Here is a 22624-nt window from a genome sequence, read left to right on the forward strand (position 1 = left end):
CCAAAACATCACTGCTCTCAAGAAGATCTGCATGGAGGAATGGGCCAAAATACCAGCTACTGTGTGTGCAAACCTGGTAAAGACTTATAGTAAACGTTTGACCTTTGTTATTGCTAACAAAGGTTATGTTACAAAGTATTGAGTTGTATTTTTGTTATTGACCAAATACTTATTTTCCACCCTGATTTACGAATAAATTCTTTACAAATCCTACCATGTGAATTCATGGATTTTTTTTTCACATTCTGTCTCTCACAGTTGAAGTGTACCTCTGGTGCAAATTACTGACCTCTGTCATCATTTTAGGTGGGGGAACTTGCACAATCGGTGGCTGACTAAATACTTTTTTGCCCCACTGTATGTGTTATGAGAGTGTGAGTAATGTGAATGTCTAAGTTGTGGGATAAAATTGAGGCACAGGCAGCCAGAAGGGGAGAGGGGGGGGTGCCTCCCCTGCACCCTTGTGACACACCTTTACCCCAAGGCCCTGCATGTGTGGGTGATTGTTGTGGAGCGGGAAGAAGGAAGCAGCTGGAGATGGGGAGGGAAGGAAGGGAGGGGCAAGTGCCCCCTCAGCAGCGCCGCCTGGCCCCACAGAGCCCGGGAAAGCCCACCCAACCCCACCACAGAGAAAACTGCACCCACCCCGTCATCCACTCATCTTCCAGACTACACAAGACAATAGACACTAAGCTGAGTTCTTCCTCCACCTCTCCTATATCTCCCCCACCAGCAGAGTGAGTTCCTGGAGAGAGGAGACCTCCTGCAAGATGTGACAGCCTCCCCCACCAGTTGAAGAGCCCCTCAGGTGGCTCGATGCACTGGCGGCACCCTGCGCCAGGGCTGAGCCCCCATACACCCACCCACCCAAAACCCTGGCGACACACCAACCAGGACCCAAGGCCCAGCCAGGGCAGCCTGGTGACGTAGCACCCCCAGAAAGTAGTAGTATTTTGTATTGAATTAATTGAAGACTGGGATTTCTAATTAAATGAAAGCTTTGTATGCATATCTGAGACAAGAAGTTTTGGTCTAAGTTAACTAATAAATCCGCTTCCCATTTTGCAATAGGAAGTGATATTGATTCATCTGTTTTAGAAAGCATTCTGTACAGTTTGGAGAGTAATTTTGGGGTTTTAAGAGTAAGAAATTATGCCACACTTGATGGTGTTTGTAGTTCAACCTGACCGGGTTTAAATTTATTTTTTACTATGGACTTAATTTGTTGATATTCTAAAAATCTTTTCTTGTTGATCCCATATTGTGTAACTAGTCTGTCAAATGGAATAAAGTCTGTTCCTTCTAATATATGTTCTAAGCATGTGATTCCTTTACAACTCTGGAAAGTTTATCATATTATTGTTTTGTAACACATCAGGGTTGTTTCAGATAGGTGTACGTTTCCATGGGATTAATGAAGACTCTGTCAATTTTAGAAACTCCCACTATGCTGTCAGAGAAGAGCTAATGTTGACGCTTTTAACCCTTTAAGACATACCATAGAACCAAGTCCGCCAGAGCTTATATTATATTTTTACATGCTGTAGTGCCATTTTTGGGAGCATTTCAAGTTGATATACATCATTACAACCATTATAGCCCAAATTTTAATAATATGAATAAATAACAATAACATTAATTAATAACAGAAAAAAGTTGTAAATAAAGAGATTTTTGAAATTAAAAAAAATTTGAAAACTTTTCTTTTTGCATTGAATTTGTACAATTCCAGCTTAATGTTGCAATAATTGCAAGTACTAGAAGCTCTGATATACTATGATTGATTTTTGTTCATTAAATATTTTTTGGTGTTCTTCTCAGGCTTGAACAATATGATAAAACACTTGGGAGCAAATATACACATTATTAGACCAAAGCTGGAGGCCAGAATTGCAAAAATCTCCACAACTACAGTAAATTTCCCAGGGGAGCTGACATATGCTGGGATAAATGTGATCCAGACAGTACAGAATATCAACATACTGAAGGTGATAAACTTGCCTTCATTGAAATTATCAGGTAATTTGCGGGCTAAGACTGCTAAAACAAAGCAAAAGGCAGCAAGTATGCCTAAGTATCCAAGCACAGCCCAGAAGCCAGCAGCAGAGCCTAATGCACATTCCAATATGATTTTCTCCTTGTACGTGGTTAGATTTTTTATTGGAAAGGGAGGGCTCACTACTATCCAAACAGTACATATTAAAACTTGAAGAAAGGTGAAAGACACAACAGTCATTCTTTGCTGTGGAGGACCAAACCATTTCATCACATTACTACCTGGAATTGTCACTTTAAAAGCCATTAAGACCACTATAGTTTTCCCAAGTACACAGGAGATAGAGAGTACAAAGGTGATCCCAAATGCAGTGTGACGCAGCATGCAGGACCACTCAGATGGTGCTCCAATGAAAGTTAATGAACATAAGAAACACAGAGTCAGTGAGATGAGCAGCAGGAAGCTCAGCTCAGAGTTGTTGGCCCTGACAATTGGAGTTTTCCTGTGACAAAAGAATACAGCTGCAATTACGATGGTCAGACAGGCACCAAGAACTGAGAATGTAGCCAGGATAATTCCTAGGAGGTCTTGAAAGGAAAGATACTCTACAGGCTTAGGGATGCAAGTGTCTCTCTTTGCGTTAGGCCAGAATTCTTTTTGACAAGGTAAACAATCAGTCGAATCTGGATAAAAAACACATAAATACAAAATTTTCTTGATTTTCATATATACACAATGAAACATTTTAAATGCATGGCAATCATTTCTCTTTACCTGTGCTATTACTGATCTCCCCCTCAGGACATGCTGTACAGTCATAGCAGCAGATGGGTTTTCCTTTCTGCAACACTTTACAAGTTCCTGGAGGACAACTGTCCGTGCACACTGACACTGGCACCTGTCAAAGACATAAATGTTGGAGAATACATGTAAATATTTAATATGCAGCTGTAATCATTGTTTACTAAAGTTTGACTGCTTACTTTCGTGCTACCCTCCATCCAGGTAATGTTTTTGTCGATCTGGAATTCCTGGCCCACGGGCCGTGATGCATCGTACAGCCCTACAGCCACTATCTCAGTCGCACCGTTTTCACTTTTCTGCCAGTTAGCCAGTTCATAAATAGCCACAGGATCCCCATTAGCATCAAATGACACTTCATAGCCATTTCGGGAAAAATTTACTTTCTTCAGCTCAATTAAAATCTGAAAAGACGAAATTAGGTATAATGGGAGGGGAAAGGAAAAAAAATAATTATGCAATATTTCAATAACAAATATTAATATTACATATCAACTCATATTGCAGTTGATGAAAGACACTGGCATCAACATATTTATTTCTTCTGACCTGTTTGGACTCTAACTTGGTTAACTTGTCACACTTTGCAGTGCCATTTATTTCCTGGCACACTGCATTATGGATGGCATGTGCTACTGCATACACGGCCTTGTACACCATGTTAGTAACTCTGAGCTGTGATTTGTCAGTGGACTGGTTTTGCAGATTCTGTATGTCTTCATTTCCATCACATACTTTCTTCTTTGCAGTGGCATCTAAAAATTACAAAAAGGGCAAACAATCACACGAGTGCTTCTGATTGGTTGAGGAAGAATAAAGTAGTTTATCATGGCCCTTTCTCAATTCTCAAGTACACGAGTCCGTACTCATGTTCTCTGCAAGTCCGGACTTGCCAAGAACACGAGAATGCAAGCACGGACTCGCGATTTGTACAGTTGGAACACCACACTTGATGATATCACGGGTCCGGAGTTTTTACTGCCGTCCCCTCTTAATTTAACTGTGATTAACCCTCTGGGGTCGATGAACGCGCCGGTGCGTCAAAATCACATGACCAATTTAAGACGACACAGCAACAAGATGCAGCGACCCAGAGTCTCCATTTCAATGTGGGTCTAAAGTGCGGACTTCAAACTATATACCAGTTTTTAAATGGCCACGTAAAACCAGAGTTGTGATAACAAATACACACTATTGTTTTTTCTAAACAAAACAGTGGTGTTTACAGCGGGAAGAAACAGTAAAAACTGTTTTCTACAGACAGCGCCTGCAATCACTCCCCGCTTGCAAGTGAAAAAAGAAACAACACCCATTTCCTATTGGTGTTAAATTGTGCCATATCAACCAATCAAAAGATGATATGGCAACATGTGGTATTTTGTTGTGTATGAAGAGGGGGAAGTTTTAGGAGTGACACTGGTGACAGAAAGCGGGCGAGCAAAGAGAGAGCGTGTTTTCATATGTGAGACATTAGTGACGTTGAGTGTGTTTGGAGGCTATATTTAGTGTGTAGTGTAGTCACTGTTTTGTGTGTTAGTTATACTAGTCAATGTCACATTTGCTCCAGAAAAAGCCACCAAAGGCAGATTCCAGTGTAAACGCTATCCCCACATGGAAAACAGGACTGGTAGAACTACTGTTGTCAGAACTGCAGGGTTTAGGCCTGTGGTGTTCTCCTATAATAATAATAATAATAATGGATTGGATTTATATAGCGCTTTTCAAGGCACCCAAAGCGCTTTACAATGCCACTATTCATTCACTCTCGCATTCACACAGTGGTGGAGGCAAGCTACGGTTGTAGCCACAGCTGCCCTGGGGCAGACTGACAGAAGCAAGGCTGCCATATTGCGCCATCGCGCCATAGCCACTTTACCCAACCGCCTACTGGTGTTGGCCAGAGGGCCAACACCAGTAGGCGGTTGAAATTTTTTTCTGAGTTTAGATCAATTGTGCTAATATAGTATGCCAAAATGAAAAATTAACTCCATTTTCAGATATTTGAGGTTGTGCTGAAAATAATGAAAGCAAACAAGGCAAGATAAACAGTTTTTAAAGGTAAGATATAGATGTAAAATCAAAAGTAGACAAAAACGGCCAATTACACCCTGGACCCCAGAGGGTTAATATGTTATGAAGCTTAACACTAATCTCAGCTAAACCGATTTACTCAGGAACAAATAAAACACTGAAATAAACCAAACATTAACATTTCGAAGTTATCTAAGAGATTTATATATCATATTTAACCTGAGTAGCGAAACACCGCGGGGGGGTCAAAACGATGTGCCAGGAGTCCATTGTTCTTGCCAACTCTAGTGATCCTCGACCTCCCGGTCTGCTATGGAGCTGGTGGGTAACAGGCATCTCTGAAAACGTCGGAGCACGTTTGGAAATATTTGATATCTTGATAAGTCGAGCAGATATTCGAAGCTTACACAGCTACATTCTCTCTTGAAAATAAATTAAAAGTTTGTTTTGTGACCCAGAAAGAGTAATATTTAAACGTTTTTAGCCACGCTCTGCCATTGCTGCGTTTGGGTTTTCAGTGAAATGCATTCTGGGATATTTAGCTATACCAAGTACACACAAGTCACCACCAATGCATGCTCAATAAAAAAGGCGGAGCGAGAACACATCCGCAATCACAATCTTGGCTTGATGCGTACGTTGAATTGGAACAGTATTTGGTCTCCCACTGGTAACGTATCATGACTACACGAGAACGCCTCATGACTACTTTATTCAAAAAGCTCTATATCATCATGGAGGTATCTGGTGATGAATCAAACTACACATGACCAATGTAAGATGACACAGCAACAAGCTGCTATGTCAACCCCGAGCCTCCAACTTTTGTTTTAAAAGTGTGAACTTCAAAGTATGTACCAGTTTTTAAATTGTGTTGATAGGCCACGTAAAACCAGAGTTACGATAACAAATACACACAATGTTTTTTTTTTTCCTGAATATTGTTGTTATGTTTACTGCAGAAAAAAAACCCCTGTTTTCTAAGGAAAGCGCTTGGAAAAAGAAAAAAGAAAAGAAAAAAAACACCTCTTTCCTGTTGGTGGAAAAATGTGCCATGTCGACCACTCAGAAGATGATATGGCAAAATGGCTTTGGTTGTTTAGGAAGAGGGGGAAAACGGCAGCGAGAAAGCGAGAGGCAGCAAGTTTTGAGATGCAAGACATTAGCATGTTAGGAGTGTGTAGTAAGTGTGTCGTGCAGTCAAACATTTTGTTTTGTGTGTCAGAACAATGAGGCAACTGCTAAATGTTGCAGTTGCTGCCAAAATGCCACCAAAGGCAGCTTGCAATGTAAACGCTGGTCGAAGACACGAGGGGTGATACACCTCCTGCTTTCAGGCCTGCAGATATCAGGCTTGTGATGTTCTCCTTTATGTTAGAGTGGACAGAAAAAATTTTTAGGAGTAGCAAAAATAATTTGCATGTTATCTTATTTAATGCAGAACACCTGATTGTTCTGTAAGTACTTTGAATTGGTTATTTAAAAACTAGGAGTCGGAATTTGCCTCTATGTCCTTGTCTTGCCTCTATGTCCTTGTCTTGTCTTGTGTGCATTACTTTCCCTGGAATAGCCTCCCACTGTCGTTCTCTAAAACCTAAAAGAGAATTATGGATTTGATCAGCTGGTCTCTGAATGCTATTGACACCCTTTTCTCAACGAGAAATCTGGGCTCGGGAGAGCCTGAGTGCCCTGGAGCGACTTTCCCTGCCGGATACACGATGGACGGGTGGCAGAACTGGAGGATCATGTGCCTGGCGGGACTGTCGATCGAGGACGCTGAAGATATCTATCTATTCGGAACCATGATAACAGGGTTCATGCTGATCGGAGTTGGCTTAGCCCTGGTTTATCGGAGAAATAAGAGAGCGGAACCGGCTGTTCAAACCCCCCCAAGGCTGCCCGCTGGAATCGAAATGGAACGAGGCGCAACCTCTCACAACGAACGTAATATGGTCAACACCTTGGAGACGCTTGCAGCTGCTGTGAAGGCTCAAAACAACACCATTGAGCGTATGAGGGGAAACATCAGAGAGAGGCCTGCTCAAAATGAGACCCTTGAGCGACAGTTGGAAAACATCGCGGAACGGATCACTGCAGTTGTGAGGTCTCAGAATCAAAAGAACGATAACACCATGGAACAGAAGTTTGATACCATCATGGGGAGGCTCGTGACTCTCCAACGGGAGATCGAGAGGCCAGTGTCGGAGTGTTAAAGAGCAGCCTGAAAAATTCTCCTGGGCTGCTTGCATGGAAATTAACAAAACCAACATAAACATTGCGGATCCCCATCACGGCACCAGCTGCAGGCCCAAGGCTGGAGCCAAACAATCACTCCCTGATAACGACTGTGTTACGGCTATTCTTCCCATCCCATGCAAGGACACCTGGATTGGCTGGAGGACTGTTTACTTAGCCTGATAGGCCGAAGGACACTGTCTCAGCTAAACTATGGACACGCACACACACACACTTACACTGATAAGCACTCACTCATTCCCCCTCCCTTTCCAACGCCTTCGATGCTTGTGCCCTACCGGGGAAGATAGCAGTCAACTGGACCAGCACAGATGCTGCAGGACCGGATGCGCTGTCTACACCGGCTCTCTCTTACCCTTTACCCGCCCCTGTTGCTTGTCTTGTGTTTCTATGGTGTATTGATAACAGAAAAAACACCTCAGCACAAAAGCACATGACTATCAAACTGTTCTCCCACTAGGAGCTCAGTCTGAGTGGAGGTTTTTTTTCTCCTCCTCTTACCTCATGTAGTGTATTTTCGTTGTTTTTTCCTATCAGCCTACCTTTCTGACATGTCTGCCAAATGTGATGTTTGTGTAAAGTTGGTCAGAAGGTTCCTTTGTAAGTGCGCATGCGCCATTAGCGTGCTGCCTGCTGTAACCCTAATTTCCCTCGGGATGAATAAAGTATTCTGATTCTGATTCTGATTAACGTGTTAATTGCGATTAATTAATTTGAAAAAAACAACAACGTACTAAAAAAATTACACATTTAATTGCAGTTTGCATTCCAGGCAAAAGCTAACTTTTGTCAATGCACAATTTCCTGGTATATCGATTACACTGATGCACACATCAGAGCTACAAAGAATCAGAAGAAAGTGCATTGCTAGGAATGATCCTAGCAATGGATGGATGAAAGGCAAATTTAATTTCAAAAGACTACCCAACTGAAGGCTTGATGACAGTGTGGTTTTGTGCAAACTGTGAAAAAGGAGTTTGAATAGATTCCTTAATATACATCAGAGTTAAAGGGAATATAGTTTCGGATTTCTTGTAATATTACATTATGGCGGTTAATGGGTATACAAAATAGGAAATAGGCCTGGAATGGGAACAAAGAATTGAGGTGCAGGGCAGGAGGACAATCAACACCCACCCCCAGGGCAGGAAGCAAAAGCTACTGAGGGTGAGGGGCAGACAAAGGGCAAATGGACACTACCTTAAAAGGAGATGGGGGTCAGGGCGTCAACACCTCTGGCAACTGTACCACTTTTTTTTCTATTGTGGGCGTGTTTACTGTAGGGGGAAGGAGACCAGAGGTTATAACTGTAACTGCTGTGTTACTCTTTAGATCACCCTTCAGAATAGGACTGCATAGGATGCAGTGTGCTGATCTCCAGATGCATCTGTAAGAATAATGGGTAATAAAAGGATTGTGTAAAACATGGAAACGTGATCACTACCAGGACCAAAAGAATCGCAGAGACTGGCGTTGTCTCAACACATAACACCGAAGCACTTCATGTTACCATCTAAATGCAAAACATGTTGCTAGCAGTCTGAGTACCAACAAAAGGTGATGGCAGCCCATACTTGATGAAATGACTAACTTAAGGACCAAAATTAGTAAGTCAACATTGGACAAACTTACAAATTCTCTCGCAAAATTGATTGCTCTGGACTGTAAACCACTATCAGTGGTAAAAGATAGGGGGTTAGAAAATGTACTACACTTAGCGTCAGGTGATCCAACTTCCAACTGCTCTGCCAAAAGACTATTTCAAGTAAAATTCAACAGCTTTATGACACTGAAAAGAAAGAAAAATTAGACACCTTAAGGACAGCCCTGCTAATATGGAGGAACTACACCAGGAGCAAACAAGACTTTGGTTACAGCCAAACAAAAGCACAAGCTAGTCGTTTTAACTCCAAAAGCTGGCGACTGTCCTTGAGCCATGCAAGTAAATCAAACTATTTTTTAACTTTTTGTTACTGTTTCTTCAAAAAGCTCTATCCGTTCTTTAAGTCTGACGTTATTAGCCTTGTCTGGGCCCAAACTCCGCTGCATGTCCATAAGCCAAATGATCACTGCAGCATCACCGAGAGCTAAAAACTGTCTAAATTCTTTCATCTGTAATAAAAAGATCAGTGTGGCTGCTCTACCAGGTGTAGCAATTAAGTTAAACATCCAGGCATCCATGAAAACGGAATTTATTAAACTTAATGGAGTTAGAAGTTAGCAAGGAGTTAGCTCGCTAGCTTCCATCTAAATATAATATAGCCTGTCCTGACTGAGAGATTTCTGAAACAAATTAAGATGTACAGCTCTGCTATCACTTCTGACATAAATGAAGACAGAAAAGTAAACAGCAGTGGCGTTTGTAGGGTTACTTTAGTTTGGCTAGCTGATATATAACTGATATATAATAATGAGCTAAGTGATCGCTAGCGACACAGCTATGTTAGCATAATATAAACAGTGAAGGTGGAGGATGAACGCTAACTTCTTTCCACTCGATAAAGGTTGCCGTGAGGATTCTCAATGGTTAGAGACAAATGCAGTCGCATGGCAGGATGCTGTAAACGGACCAAACTTAAGTCAAGAGAACAACTGAGATAATTCATCCACAATCCGAGGTTAGTCATTAATATACTGCTGCATGGGCTGGGCTGTAGTTGCATTGTAAAGTTTTAAAAACTGAGCTTTAGCGTTAATAAAAACCGAGAGAGGGCGACAGTGATCACTGACTGTTTTTAGGGGCTTTTTGAGAATAAATAGAACTAGATACAAAGCATTAAAATGTTAAAAACACAAAAGCAGGGTAGTTTGGGCCTGGAAGCAGGATTCATCACGTCATCACTTAAAGACCGGATATTTGACAGTTATTGTGTAGATTAATATTTACTTTCTTGAACTGTCTACTACAGGTGTGTGACTGAGCTTCTTGGAGGTGAGACATATGTCTCATGTTCAGGGGTTTATCTGTTTTCTGCCACCTGCATCACACCATGGAGGTCTTCGATGATGACTCAAACTACATGGTGAAATTTAAAACCACCTTCACAACGTGTAGCTACCCTCAACCATCTGTGGCCCAAGATAGCTACTGTGCTTGGCCACACTTTAAGGATTTAAAGTGTCTTGCAAGGAGGAGAGCGAGAAGAGTTTTGGACCAGCCTTGAGGCCCTGCTGCAGGAACAGTGTAAAGATAAAAGCCTCAGCACAACCTCAGATGCAAAAGGTACTCTCGTCAGAAAAGAGGTCTTGGGACCACTGAGCAACAGACCAGTTCTTTTTTTTCTTTAGCCCAGGTAAGACGCTTCTGACATCTGTTGTTCAGGAGCAGCTTGACAAGAGGAATACGACATTTGAAGCCCATGTCCAGGCTCTTGATGCACTAACTCTTACTAACTAACTAACACTTTTGAATGGCCTTTTTCCTAACTATCCTCTCCAGGCTGTGGTCATCCATGCTGTTTGTGCACCATTTTCTTCCATGCTTTTCCCTTACACATAACTTTCTATTAATGTGTTTTGATACAGCTCTTTGGGAACATTCAAGTAGGTCAGCAGTCTTCCCCATAAATGGGATTCCTACTGAACCAGACTGAGAGATAAAGGCTCAGGAACCATTTGCAGCTGTTTTGAATTAATTAGCTGATTAGACATTAACACTTTGAGCCTACAATATTGAACCTTTTCACCATATCCTAATTTTCTGAGCTTTTGAATTTTGGGTTTTCATAAGGTGTAAGTCATAATAATCAAACTTAAAACAAATAAAGGTGTGAAATTTTTCACTTTGCATGCAGTAAGTCTAATCTTATATTACGTTCACCTTTTAAGTTGAATTACTGAAATAGATGAACTTTTTCATGATATTCAAATTTTTCAAGTTACACCTGTATTTTCTCCTCACACTTGGTCATGATTAATAACTTTTCAATTAAAATAGGTCAACCAATGAAGCTACATCCGACATCAGCAGTTGATCAGATAATTTAAACCAAGAAAAATGTCTTACTTTTGGTCAGTGTGCAGTTAAATGCATCCTCCCAGAACTCAGTAAGTATTTGAGAAGAAGCCACTTGTGAGGGGGACAGCTTCAGCAGGAAGTCTCTGAGGCCTGGGATTATAGACTTGGGAATCCCAAATCCAATGGCCCCAGAACAGAAACTGAACCTCGTTAATTCTGGGTTGGTTACCCATGATTCACTGCCTATCCACTGGCGGGGTGGGGAAGGCTCATGTGATGTGAGCTCCTTCAACAGGATCTTCATGTCTCCAAAAGATGCAAATGCCACAACAACAACAGCTTTAGACCTGGAGAGACAATGTAATGCATTAGAAAAATGTTTTTTAAATGTCTTCACATGATCAAACATTTATTTTACAAATAATTAAACAAGTCAATGCACAATAATTATCTCTGATGAGGAAACCTGCGGATAACATCTGCCACTCTCTGAATTCTGCTCTGTGGGTCTGTCCGATAGAAAGATACAGAGTATTCCACACAGATCCCCTCTTTATGTGCTGCTTTTAGAAATGAAGCCATGCCATTATTTCCATAATCCGAATCTGACCGAACAGCACCTATCCAAGTCCAGCCAAAGTGTTTCACTAGCTTGGCTAGTGCTTCAGCTTGAATCTGATCACTGGGGACTGTTCTGAAAAAACTTGGGTACTGCTGCTTGTCAGACAAGCATGCACATGTCGAAAAGTGGCTCACCTAAACCAAAAGAAATAAAACAGTGTAGCTCAGAAAATACCGCAAACACAAATATCACATAGCATATTTTAAATACGAAAATTGACAGAAATTGGAAATTGGCATTTACCTGGGGAATGTTAAAAGAACTGATGACTTGGGACAAACTGATGGATGTCGTAGACCCCGAGCCACCAACAACAGCCATCACCATACCAGAATGTGAGCAATTGTTATCCGTGGAAAACACAGGGTCGAAGCTATTTAGAAACTGAAATGCCATATGCACTGCTACAGGCACTGATGCACATGAGTCATAGATCTGATACCCGAGCCTGATTCCGGGCAGCAGCTCTGTGCTGTTGTTAATCTCTTCTATGGCAAAAACCATTGTACGCGATGATTGCAGTTCACTGGTGATAATACTGCAAATAGTTGTGTCACTGTTAGAATATACACTGTAGATTTAGTTTAAGTTAAATGTTAAAAAATAAAATAAAGAAAAAATCAACAACAGGATAATTTAAACAAATTAAAGTCTTTTCATTTCCTTTTAAATATAATTCCTTTCCTGTGTTTCCTTTATAAAACTGTTATTTAACATATTGTATAATTTGTTTTTTAAAATACAACATTTTTTTTTATAAAGAATAAAAGACCATTGTTTACATTTTTTAACACTATACTGAATCAATGTAGTTCCGTAGATCATAACACACATGAAAACATTTCTCTCCTCATACAGTCCAACATGTTTTTACTTCTTCTTCTTCCCATTACTGAACTTCTTACTTACTAACCTTCCTTTGCATTTTACAGGCTCAGGCATGCTGGTGTAGTCACTGTAAACTGTGTTCATGTAGACGTGAAGGGAAAAATCACCACCAATAACAAAGTCCCCATCCTTTGAAAATGCTGGTAGACGAGTGCTTCCCTGCAGCTTGCAGTTCAGAGAGGATGCCGTCGTACCATCTTGAGCTCCTATATGCCTAGTCATTTGTCTCATACCATCTAGACACACTGCAAAGGCAACAGCTGAGTTGAGGTGAAACAAACAAACAGGCAATACCAAACCAATTACAAGAGCTGCAATCTCCATTTCCATCTAAAATTGTCTGTATATGGGCACACATTGTTTCCATTGGTTTATATAGGTCTTCAAACAAAGGGGTTTTGTCATCTTCTCACCTTCTTGAGAATATGTGGTCATGGATTAACCCTTACATGGTGTTGAATTTCTAAGTCTTCACAGTATGGTTTTGATTGGGCCCAAGATTTCCCTCACAATAATTGGCAACAGCAAATGATACAATACAGCTTTATTTAATTTAGATTGGAACATCAACAGATTTTTAATCCTTAAGTAATGTTTCATAGAGTAGAAAGAGTGTATATTTTTGTTTTTGCACCAATTTTGGGGGGAGAAAAACATATATTATCACACACAATCTTATGCTGGTATACCTAAGACAGAAAAATATCATAGTATTAATAATTTAAATCTATTTTTTGGAAAGTGTAAATTGCAAGAAAATTCTGGAATTGTCGGGATTTATTATATGACTGTACTACATAACCATTACTACTACTAACATTGTCTTTACTCTGTAACTACTATCTGTAGTAATACAAAGGAATTAAAAAAGGGTAAATGGCCTTTATTTGTATAGCGCTTTACTAGTCCCTAAGGACCCCAAAGCGCTTGACACTTCCAGTCATCCACCAATTCACACACTGGTGATGGCAAGCTACATTGTAGCCACCCTGGGGCGCACTGACAGAGGCGAAGCTGCCGGACACTGGCGCCACCGGGCCCTCTGACCACCACCAGTAGGCAACGGGTGTGTCTTGCCCAAGGACACAACAAGCAAGACTGTCCAAGCCGGTGCTCGAACTGGCAACCTTCCGTTTACAAGGCGAACTCCCAACTCTTGAGCCACGATCGCCCCTAAACAAGTTAAAATTTTGAGCACAAAAGTCATTCATTAGTCTGCATTCAAAGCATTGGGAGGAAATGTTGCATATTTGGGATTTTTATGTGTTTCTTAACCTCACTAAAATAGTAGCTCAGGTGCTTCTCTGTTCTCACGACATTCCACTCCATCTTTGATAGCTGTTTTAATCTTAGTTAGCTCATAATAAACGGATTTCACTTTAGTTAATGTTGCATTTTTTTTCTTTTTTCTTTTGCCTGTCCCGTTTGGCTCTTTTGCCATCAGAATTGTTGTCTAAAGGCAAAGAAAGATGCCCAACGGATTTACTTTACCAAATTGACCATCCCAGCCTTGCCGTAATGGTCCATTTGATTCACCTTTTATTGTTCATTTTATTTTCATTTACTGAATACGGGACAGACTTGACTGGGGGAAAGAAGGGGAGAAAGAAAGAGGGAAAGAGAAAAAGCTGAGAAGAGGGACGGGGGAGAAGGGCAAAAGACAAAAACCAACAGAATGAGCAGAAAAAAACAAAAGAAGAAAAAAAAATGCATATATCGATCACCTGGGTCACCTGCTGAGAAAGAAAAAAGAAAACAAGCAGAAGAGAACAAGAGTAATAGAATAAACAGCATCACAATGATATATGGGAATGATCTGCTAGAGGGTGTGGGGGGGCCACAGCCCCGTCCTCCAGGGCATGAAGCAGGTATGGAGGAGATCAAAACTCCAGACATCCAGAGGCCCCCAGAACACAAGAGACCAAGGAAGACCAACAGAGGGGCAGCCGCGCCACTGTCCCAGAAAGAGCTGAGGAGAGTCCCAGATGATGGCTCACTCAGCAGCCGCGGAGCAGAAGCCAGGGGGAGTTGCAGTGACGCGCCCGTGAGCTCCGCCGGCAGCCAGCCGTGCCTGAGTGACCGAGCCCCAGGCCGAGAGGCCGGGGGCACCCCACCTCCGAAGTGGCCCGGGCGAGCCCCAGGCTCCAGGCCCCGATAAGCGGCCGCCAAGGAGTGAGCCGGTGTGTACCTGGACGCCCATCCCCGGACACAAAGAACCACCAACGCACCGATGTCTGAGGGAGTCCGCCACTGGCAGGGAAGTGGTGGTAGGGGGAGATAGGCCTCCAAACCTTGGAGGGCCTAAGATGTCCCCAGAGAGGTGGCGCCTGACACCCAACCTGACATATAGACACAGAAATACAGGCACACACATAAACAAACATCCATTCCCACCCTCATGCTCTCATATGCACTTACTCCACACTCAACCAACGTGGAGACAGACATAAAGAGACGCTGTACACACGATTACACTCCCCAAGCGTACTCTACACACCGGGTCTAGGTACCCTTGCCCCTGGAGGGGGAAACTGCACCCAGACCCAGGTGGTGTTACCCTTTTCCCTGCGGTGGGGGGAGGCAGACCGCCCCGACTCCGCAGCAGCAGGAAGGCCCCACACTCCAGACCGCAGTCGGACGGCCAACTCCTCCTCCTAGCCCCCCCACTCCAGCAGGTCGCAGAGAACGGGGGTGAGAGAAGATTCCAAACCTCCCTCCACCCGTTCATTGTAGTGTTGATGCATGTGTGTTCTAAGGTGCATTTAAAACCCAGGAGGGCATGGAGCTACCTGCCAGAGAGCAGCAGGTAAGCGCATGGTCCCTCCTGCTAGCCCTCAATGTCTACGTGTATTTAACATTGAGAGGTGGGCAACGACGCCAGGGGTGGGGTGTACACCCTGATGGTACTTTGGATTCCGTGTATCGTGCCCACCCCCAAGATCCTATATGTATGTGTAATGAGAGTGTGAGTAATGTGAATGTCTAAGTTGTGGGATAAAATTGAGGCAGAGGCAGCCAGAAGGGGACAGGGGGGGTGGCCTCCTCTGCACCCTGGTGACATACCCCTACTCCAAGGTCCTGCATGTGTGGGTGGTTGTGGTGGAGCGGGAAGAGGGAGGCAGCTGGAGATGGGGAGGGAAGGAAGGGAGGGGCAAGTGACCCCTCCCTGGGGCCAGCACCCCCGCTGACCCCAGTAGGCACCCCCATACTCCGCGACCCGCCAGGGAAAGGGGGCCCAGGCCCATCCAGACCGGGGCCCAGCGCAGCAGCGCCTCCCGGCCCCACAGAGCCCGGGACAGTCCACCCAACCCCACCACAGAGAAAACTGCACCCACCCCACCATCCACTCATCTTCCAGACTACATAAGACAATAAACACCCAGGCTGAGATCTTCTTCCACCTCTCCTGTATCTCCCCCTCCTGCAGAGAGAGCCCCTGAGGAGAGGAAAGATCCTGCAAGATGTGACAATCTTCCCCACCAGTTGAAGAGCCTCCCAGGTGGCTCGATGCACCGGCGGCACCCCGCTCCAGGGCTGGGCCCCCATGCACCCACCCGCCCACAACCCCGGCAACACACCAACCAGGACCCAAGCCCCCGAGGCCCGGCCCGGGCCCCAGCCCAGAGACGGAGCGCCCCCAGAACCTCACGCCCATCCCGGACCCACCCAGGGGCAGCCAGGCTACCAGGTCAGTAACCCACGTCCGTCAGCACAGACCCTCCCCTAGCCCCGCTGCACGCAGCCGCGAGGAAACAGTCATCTGAGAGCCAACAGAGCCCCTAACCGGACGTGACCGCTACCCCGGGTTGAGCCCCCCAAGGAAGATGCCTCCGGGGAACCCCCCGACGCCCTAAGCCTGTCCCTACCCCCACACCAATCACAACAGTGAAGGCGGGACCAAACTATGACCCCCCACCCCCACTAGGTGATGGAGCTGATCAAAGGAGCCCAGAGCAATTGATCTGATGTGGTGGCAGAGGCTGTATCAAGACTAATGTAATCTAATAGATAATTTCTATATTGGTTAGAATTAAGATTATTTTTATTTTTCCAGTTCATGAGGACTGTTTTCTTGGCTATGCATAGGGCAGTGAAAACCATATGGGCGATATTCTTTTCTGAAGTGACATTATCTAAGCTGCCTAACAAACACACTAAGGGGGAAGTTGGAATGTTACATTTCAGACACTTCGATAAGTCTTCACATATCTCGCGCCAAAACTTCTGAACTGGTGGACAGAACCAAAGAGCGTGGATATAATTGTCCGGTGAATTGGTTTGGCAGTGTGAGCAGTTGTTGGTAGACGTAAAGCCCATCTTGAACATCCGATGACCTGTATAGTGCACTCTATGTAATATTTTGTATTGAATTAATTGAAGACTGGGATTTCTAATTAGATGAAAGGTTTTTAAGCAAATCTGAGACCAGAAGTTTAGGTCTAAGTTAACTGATAAATCCGCTTCCCATTTTGCAATAGGAAGTGATATTGATTCATCTGTTTTAGAAAGCATTCTGTATATTTTGGATAGTAATTTGGGGGTTTTAAGAGTAAGAAATTGAACCACACTTGGTGGTGTTTGTAGTTCAACTTGACCCGGTTTAAATTTCTTTTTTACTATGGATTTAATTTGTTGATATTCTAAAAATCTTTTCTTGTTGATCCCATATTGTGTAACTAGTCCGTCAAATGAAATAAATTCTGTTCCTTCTAGTATATGTTCTAAATATTTGATTCCTTTACCACTCCAATCTGAAAAGTTTATCATATTATTGTTTTGTAATATGTCAGGGTTGTTCCAGATAGGTGTACGTTTGCATGGGATTAATGAAGACGCCGTCAATTTTAGAAACTCCCACCATGCTGTCAGAGAAGAGCTGATGTTGATGCTTTTAAAGCATTCATGTCGTTGGATGTTTGAGCTGATAAATGGTAGGTCTGAGATCTCTAGATTATTGCAAAGTGCTTGTTCTACATCTAGCCAAGGTTCATCTAAGAGGGTATGTTTTAGCCATCCTGAGATAAACTGAAGCCTGTTGGCTAAGAAGTAGTGCTGAAAGTTAGGCAGTTCTAGTCCTCCTTTATCCTTGGTCTTTTGTAGTGTTTTTAAGCTTATACGTGGGGGTTTATTTTTCCAAAGGAATTTGGACATACATGAATCTAGAGATCTGAACCAATCTTGTGGCGGTTTAGTTGGGATCATTGAGAATAAATAATTTATTTTTGGTAAGACCATCATTTTTATAGCGGCAACCCTTCCCATGAGTGATATGGGTAGACATTTCCATCTAGCCAGATGCATTATTTTCTTACATTGTGGATGCTAGTCCTTGCACAAGTACCAGCAGACAGACACGTAAGGTAATAGCATTTCCATAGCACATTTGTAGTCGTGATTACTAGTTGACCAAGTTATATTTTAAACATATGTTCATCCAGCACTTGGAGGACTTTGAGGAAACCCACTCAAGGTATTCTAGAGCAGTGGTCCCTAACCTTTTTTGTGCCACGCACCGGTTTATGTCCAACAATATTTTTAAGGTGTCGCCGATGAATAGCAAAATAAAACCAGCACTGGTGCCAAAATAAAGAAGATTTATTCATAACGCATATGAAAAGACCCAGGGAGACAGAGTTAACAATACAAAAAATACAAAAATAATTATCAAAACCCTGAAAGCCATAAATGTCACAACCGAGCCTCAAATCTTGCGCCCCGGTAACCAAATGACTCACGGACTGGCCCGGTGGCTGAGCACCGCTGTTCTAGAGTAATGTTTTAAAACACAACTAAACAGTGGGGAAGACTGAGATAAAGTGAGCTATATTTAAATGTGTGGTCCTCACGATAATTGAAAATGAGGCAGCATTACAATCAAAATGTGCAAACTAGGTTACTTACTTTTCTAGGTTATTTAGTTTAAATAATGCTTTCAGATCAATTGTATGCTCCATCAAATGCCATCTTATCATGGTGGATGGGGTTGAACACCTAAGAGTGTGCATCTGATGGCTGACCTTGCGTGAATGTGTGACGTAGGTTTTGATGCACTGTGGACTGGATGTTTATGGGGCATGGAATACCCAGGGGATAAGACTGACATTAGGTATGTAGCCCTGGCTATATAAATAGTTCATTTATTTTGATGGTTAAATACAAATGTTCACTGTGTTCAAGAATGTATATAAAGGCCTGTAAGGTATGTGATGTGTGTTAGTGGTGGGTAGATCGATCCAAAAATCGATTGTATCAATACCAAGTCAGCATCGGTATCGGATCGATACTAGCTTGATGAGATTGATTCTTTGCTTTAAGTTCTGCTCTTGTTTGCAATGCTGTGGTTTCGGCAAAGACGAAACAGCCAGGTCACCAGACTCGCCGCTCCTGTGTAAGGAGAGCAGGCACACTTTGCTACCCCTCCCACCTCTTGTGTTTAGATGTTGCACTGTCACATGACGTGACCTAGATGCTTTGGGGGTTGTTAAGTTGTTTACGTATTATTTATATTTTCACCAGTTGTTGTTTTTGTTTGAGAGGTGAAACTTAAAAGATGAATATCAGTTTGTACATGCTCCAGATAGCTTTTCTTCAAATTCTTTAATTCTCACTCACTTTTGCGCATGCGCAGGACTGAGACGTAAGCGTTTTCATCCATTTCAATGTGGAAGCACACCTCTGTGAAATAGACTGAAGCCGCTAGCTTAACCAAGGATGTTTGGTAAAAATGGTAAATGGCCTGTATTTGTATAGCGCTTTACTTAGTCCCTAAGGACCCCAAAGTACTTTACACTACATTCAGTCATCCACCAATTCACACACACACACACACTGGTGATGGCAAGCTACATTGTAGCCACAGCTGCCCTGGGGCGCACTGACAGAGGCGAGGCTGCCGGACACTGGCACCACCAGGCCCTCTGACCACCACCAGTAGGAAACAGGTGAAGTGTCTTGCCCATGGACCAAGACTGTTGGAGCTCGAACCGGCAATCTTCCGATTACAAGACAAACTGTCCTGCTCTCTTCTTATGTATTAAGCTAATGCTAATATTGCTAAGACTGAATGTAATAGCATGTGAACTGGCATTTAGCTGAGTTATCTGATTCGGTAGGAGGACACGGACATCTTGCTGGCGTGCCAGAGAGGTCTCTTCTGCTTATGTGTTAACGTGGGAACACGTAGATACAGCACCTGTGAGTGCTGCTGCTGCCGTGCCCTGCTGGTGGCCTTGACCCAGTTTCCCCAACTATCCCCTTGAACTCCCTGGAGGCGGGAGTACTGTTGTGTATACATGCTTTTTATTTTACTGCTTGGCAACAAGTGAAGCGGCCATGTTGTTTTAGATCCCAATACACCCGAGCCACGACTCAGGTCAGCAACAAAGTGTTTGTTAACAGAGAAACACTGTTGCACTTAAGGTGTGTGTGTGTTGGTGAGAGTGTATGTAGGTCCACAATATTGTTTAATTACTTGGTTTCAGTTGATGTTAAATACTTTATTATTGCTCAACAAACTTTGTTATTTTTACTTATTTTTCTTTTGTGTTTTGGAACTAATCAGCAGTGTTGGGGAGTAACGGAATACATGTACCGCCGTTATGTATTTAAAATACAAAATATGAGTAACTGTATTCTGTTACAGTTACCGTTTAAAAAGGTGATATTCAAAATACAGTTACTTTGCTGAAATAAAGGGATTACACTGCGGTATTTTCCTATTTCATGTGTTCGGCTATGCCCTCACCATTTTTGGTTTCCACGCCCCAAACAAAACACGCGTTAAGAGTCTCTAATACCTGTGTCTCAATCTCGCAGCCCATGTCACCCCTACTTGCGGCCGCATATAGACATGAAGAAACATTTTTAAAAATTATTCACAAAAATGATTTAATATGAAGGCAATAGGCAGAGTGTTACAGGCATAGCCCTAAAGAATGTAGCTTCATAGGCAGTGTAGTCCGTATTGTGAGCACGAGGGAGGGAGAAAAAGGAGAGTCGAAAAGTACGAGTTGTCACCGACCAGAAACGGGAGCTGGAAGAATGCAAATATAATAATAACCACTGCAGCCAAAAAGAGTGCCTGACGAGCCCAGTTGTAAGTAAGCTATTAAGACTCGGCTGTAAGTTCTGTTGAAACAACCTTTCAACGCCTCACTCTGTCTCTCGCTAGCAAAGTTGACCCAGACAACAAAGTAAAGCTAGTTTTTGGCTACGAGCCCCACACGGAACCCGACTTATTAGCCAGAGGTCTCTTTACTACGGTTTTATATACGTGTGAAAATAGTTTTCTATACAAGATCGCTGCAAAAAGTGCAGCCTTACCTAATGTCCACACTACTGTTACTAATTTTATATTAAGATTTAAACATCTAGTTGGTATTGGTATGGCGAGTAACCTTCAGTAAAAGTAATAATTCACACAGCAATAGTACATTCATGTAGTTGTAAAAAGCATGATAATATAATAGGTAATCCAAAGTATTGAGAATACATTACTTTCATTGAGTAACGTAACGGAATACGTTATAAAATTGATTTTGGGGCATGTATTCTGTAATCTGTAGTGGAATACATTTTAAAAGTAACCTTCCCAACATTGCTAATGAGTCACTAAAGTGGACTGCTTGCGTGTGGTTTATTGTAATTAGGGATGGGTATCGTTTAGGTTTTATCCGATACCGGTGCCAAATCGGTACTTTTGAAACGGTGCCGGTGCTTAAACGGTGCTCAAACCGGTGCTTAAAGAATGGAGAACACAAAATTGGTCCAAAAACCTCTCATGTTCAGCTGTTTTTTTGTAAAAAGATAACAATGTTAGCCTTTTCTGCAGCTATGGGTCATATATGGCATCACTCTTGGCTGGAAGCAGTGCTTAAACAATGGAAAAAACACAAACTTTGTCCAAAAACCTCTCATGTTTAGCTGTTTTCCACTTTTTCTTTGGTCATTTTAGCCTTTTTGGCCAGGGTGAAGGGAGCATCTGCCATCAAACAAGAAGACAGCCGCATGTAGCTATGATGATGTTTGCTAGTTCACCTTACATGCATTAATGTAATAACGTGGTTAGCCTACTCAACGTAAATTACACACGAACAACAACATTAAGCTACTCACGCAGAGAAGAACGGCTGCTGCTGCCATCATCATCCGTCATCATTTCTGCTACACTGGCAGGGGCCAGGACTCTCCTCTTCGGGTTTTTGGGGGATATTGCTCCGGGTCCGATAACAGGCAACCCACCTGCAGTAGATGTGCACGGTGTGAGGTCTCGCAGCAAGCTATCAAATACGGCGCATTTCTCGGCTTTTAAAAAAAAACAAAAAAAACCCACTATGCGTCGCCAGGTGTTTCATCGGATTTGAGGAGTTACCTCCTTTGACAGTATCACAGTATCAGCTTAAACCATTGTTGCAGGCTGCTGAGTTTGCATATTTTGCTGTGAAGTACAGCCAGACTTTTGACCGCTTTGCCTTGGACATTTTTAATCTGTAGCTCTGCTCTAAAAGAACGTACGTACCTGGACCCGCCTACTATCCTCGGAAACGTAAAATGATTGGCTAGAATCTAAAGTGTATCACAGCTCAGGAAAAAAAAAGCACCGAAATAAAGCACCGAAATGTGCGCTGCTTTTCGGTCTGGTTACTACCGTTTATGTCAGAACCGGTGCCATCATGGCACCGGACACCGGTACCCATCCCTAATTGTAATATAGTCTATTTTAATGCACATTTCATATTACAAGCAAAAAACGGAGTATCAGTAGTAAGTGACAACAGGAACTCAGGGCCCCTCTCAATAGAATGTGGGACGGGTTTTACACTATTATGAAGGCACTGCTAGGATACTCCCATGCTAAACCTTTCTAGTTTGTTCTTTGCTGTTTCTATTTATCCTTATTATACAGAACTTACCACAGGTGTTTCCAGGTTATAGTCACACATTTTTTTAAGCTTTAATAGGTTAACAATATGCTATTAATTAGAAACAGATAGTTTTGCATTTACAATTAGGCCATCCGGAGCGCAGAATGGACTAACTTTGTACAAACTGCGCAAAATGTGTTGACAATCAC

The 22624-nt window shown here is 42.7% G+C and overlaps 1 protein-coding gene across 1 annotated transcript; it reads right to left on the reverse strand.

The window, feature by feature from the left end:
* Window positions 1-1774: 1774 nt before the first annotated feature.
* On the reverse strand, window positions 1775-12168 carry LOC146619016 (extracellular calcium-sensing receptor-like). The gene is made up of 7 exons (XM_085370159.1): window positions 11908-12168; window positions 11509-11798; window positions 11091-11389; window positions 3347-3552; window positions 2980-3201; window positions 2771-2894; window positions 1775-2679 (listed from the first exon to the last, which is right to left on the reverse strand). Exons 1-7 carry the CDS (start codon window positions 12166-12168, stop codon window positions 1775-1777), a joined length of 2307 nt encoding a protein of 768 aa, XP_085226285.1.
* Window positions 12169-22624: the final 10456 nt, after the last annotated feature.

Source organism: Diplotaxodon limnothrissa, linkage group LG14 (genome assembly GCF_057381915.1).
Source record: "Diplotaxodon limnothrissa isolate DT_005_m linkage group LG14, D_limnothrissa_male_GT1.1, whole genome shotgun sequence".
In the NCBI taxonomy this organism is placed as follows: domain Eukaryota; kingdom Metazoa; phylum Chordata; class Actinopteri; order Cichliformes; family Cichlidae; genus Diplotaxodon; species Diplotaxodon limnothrissa.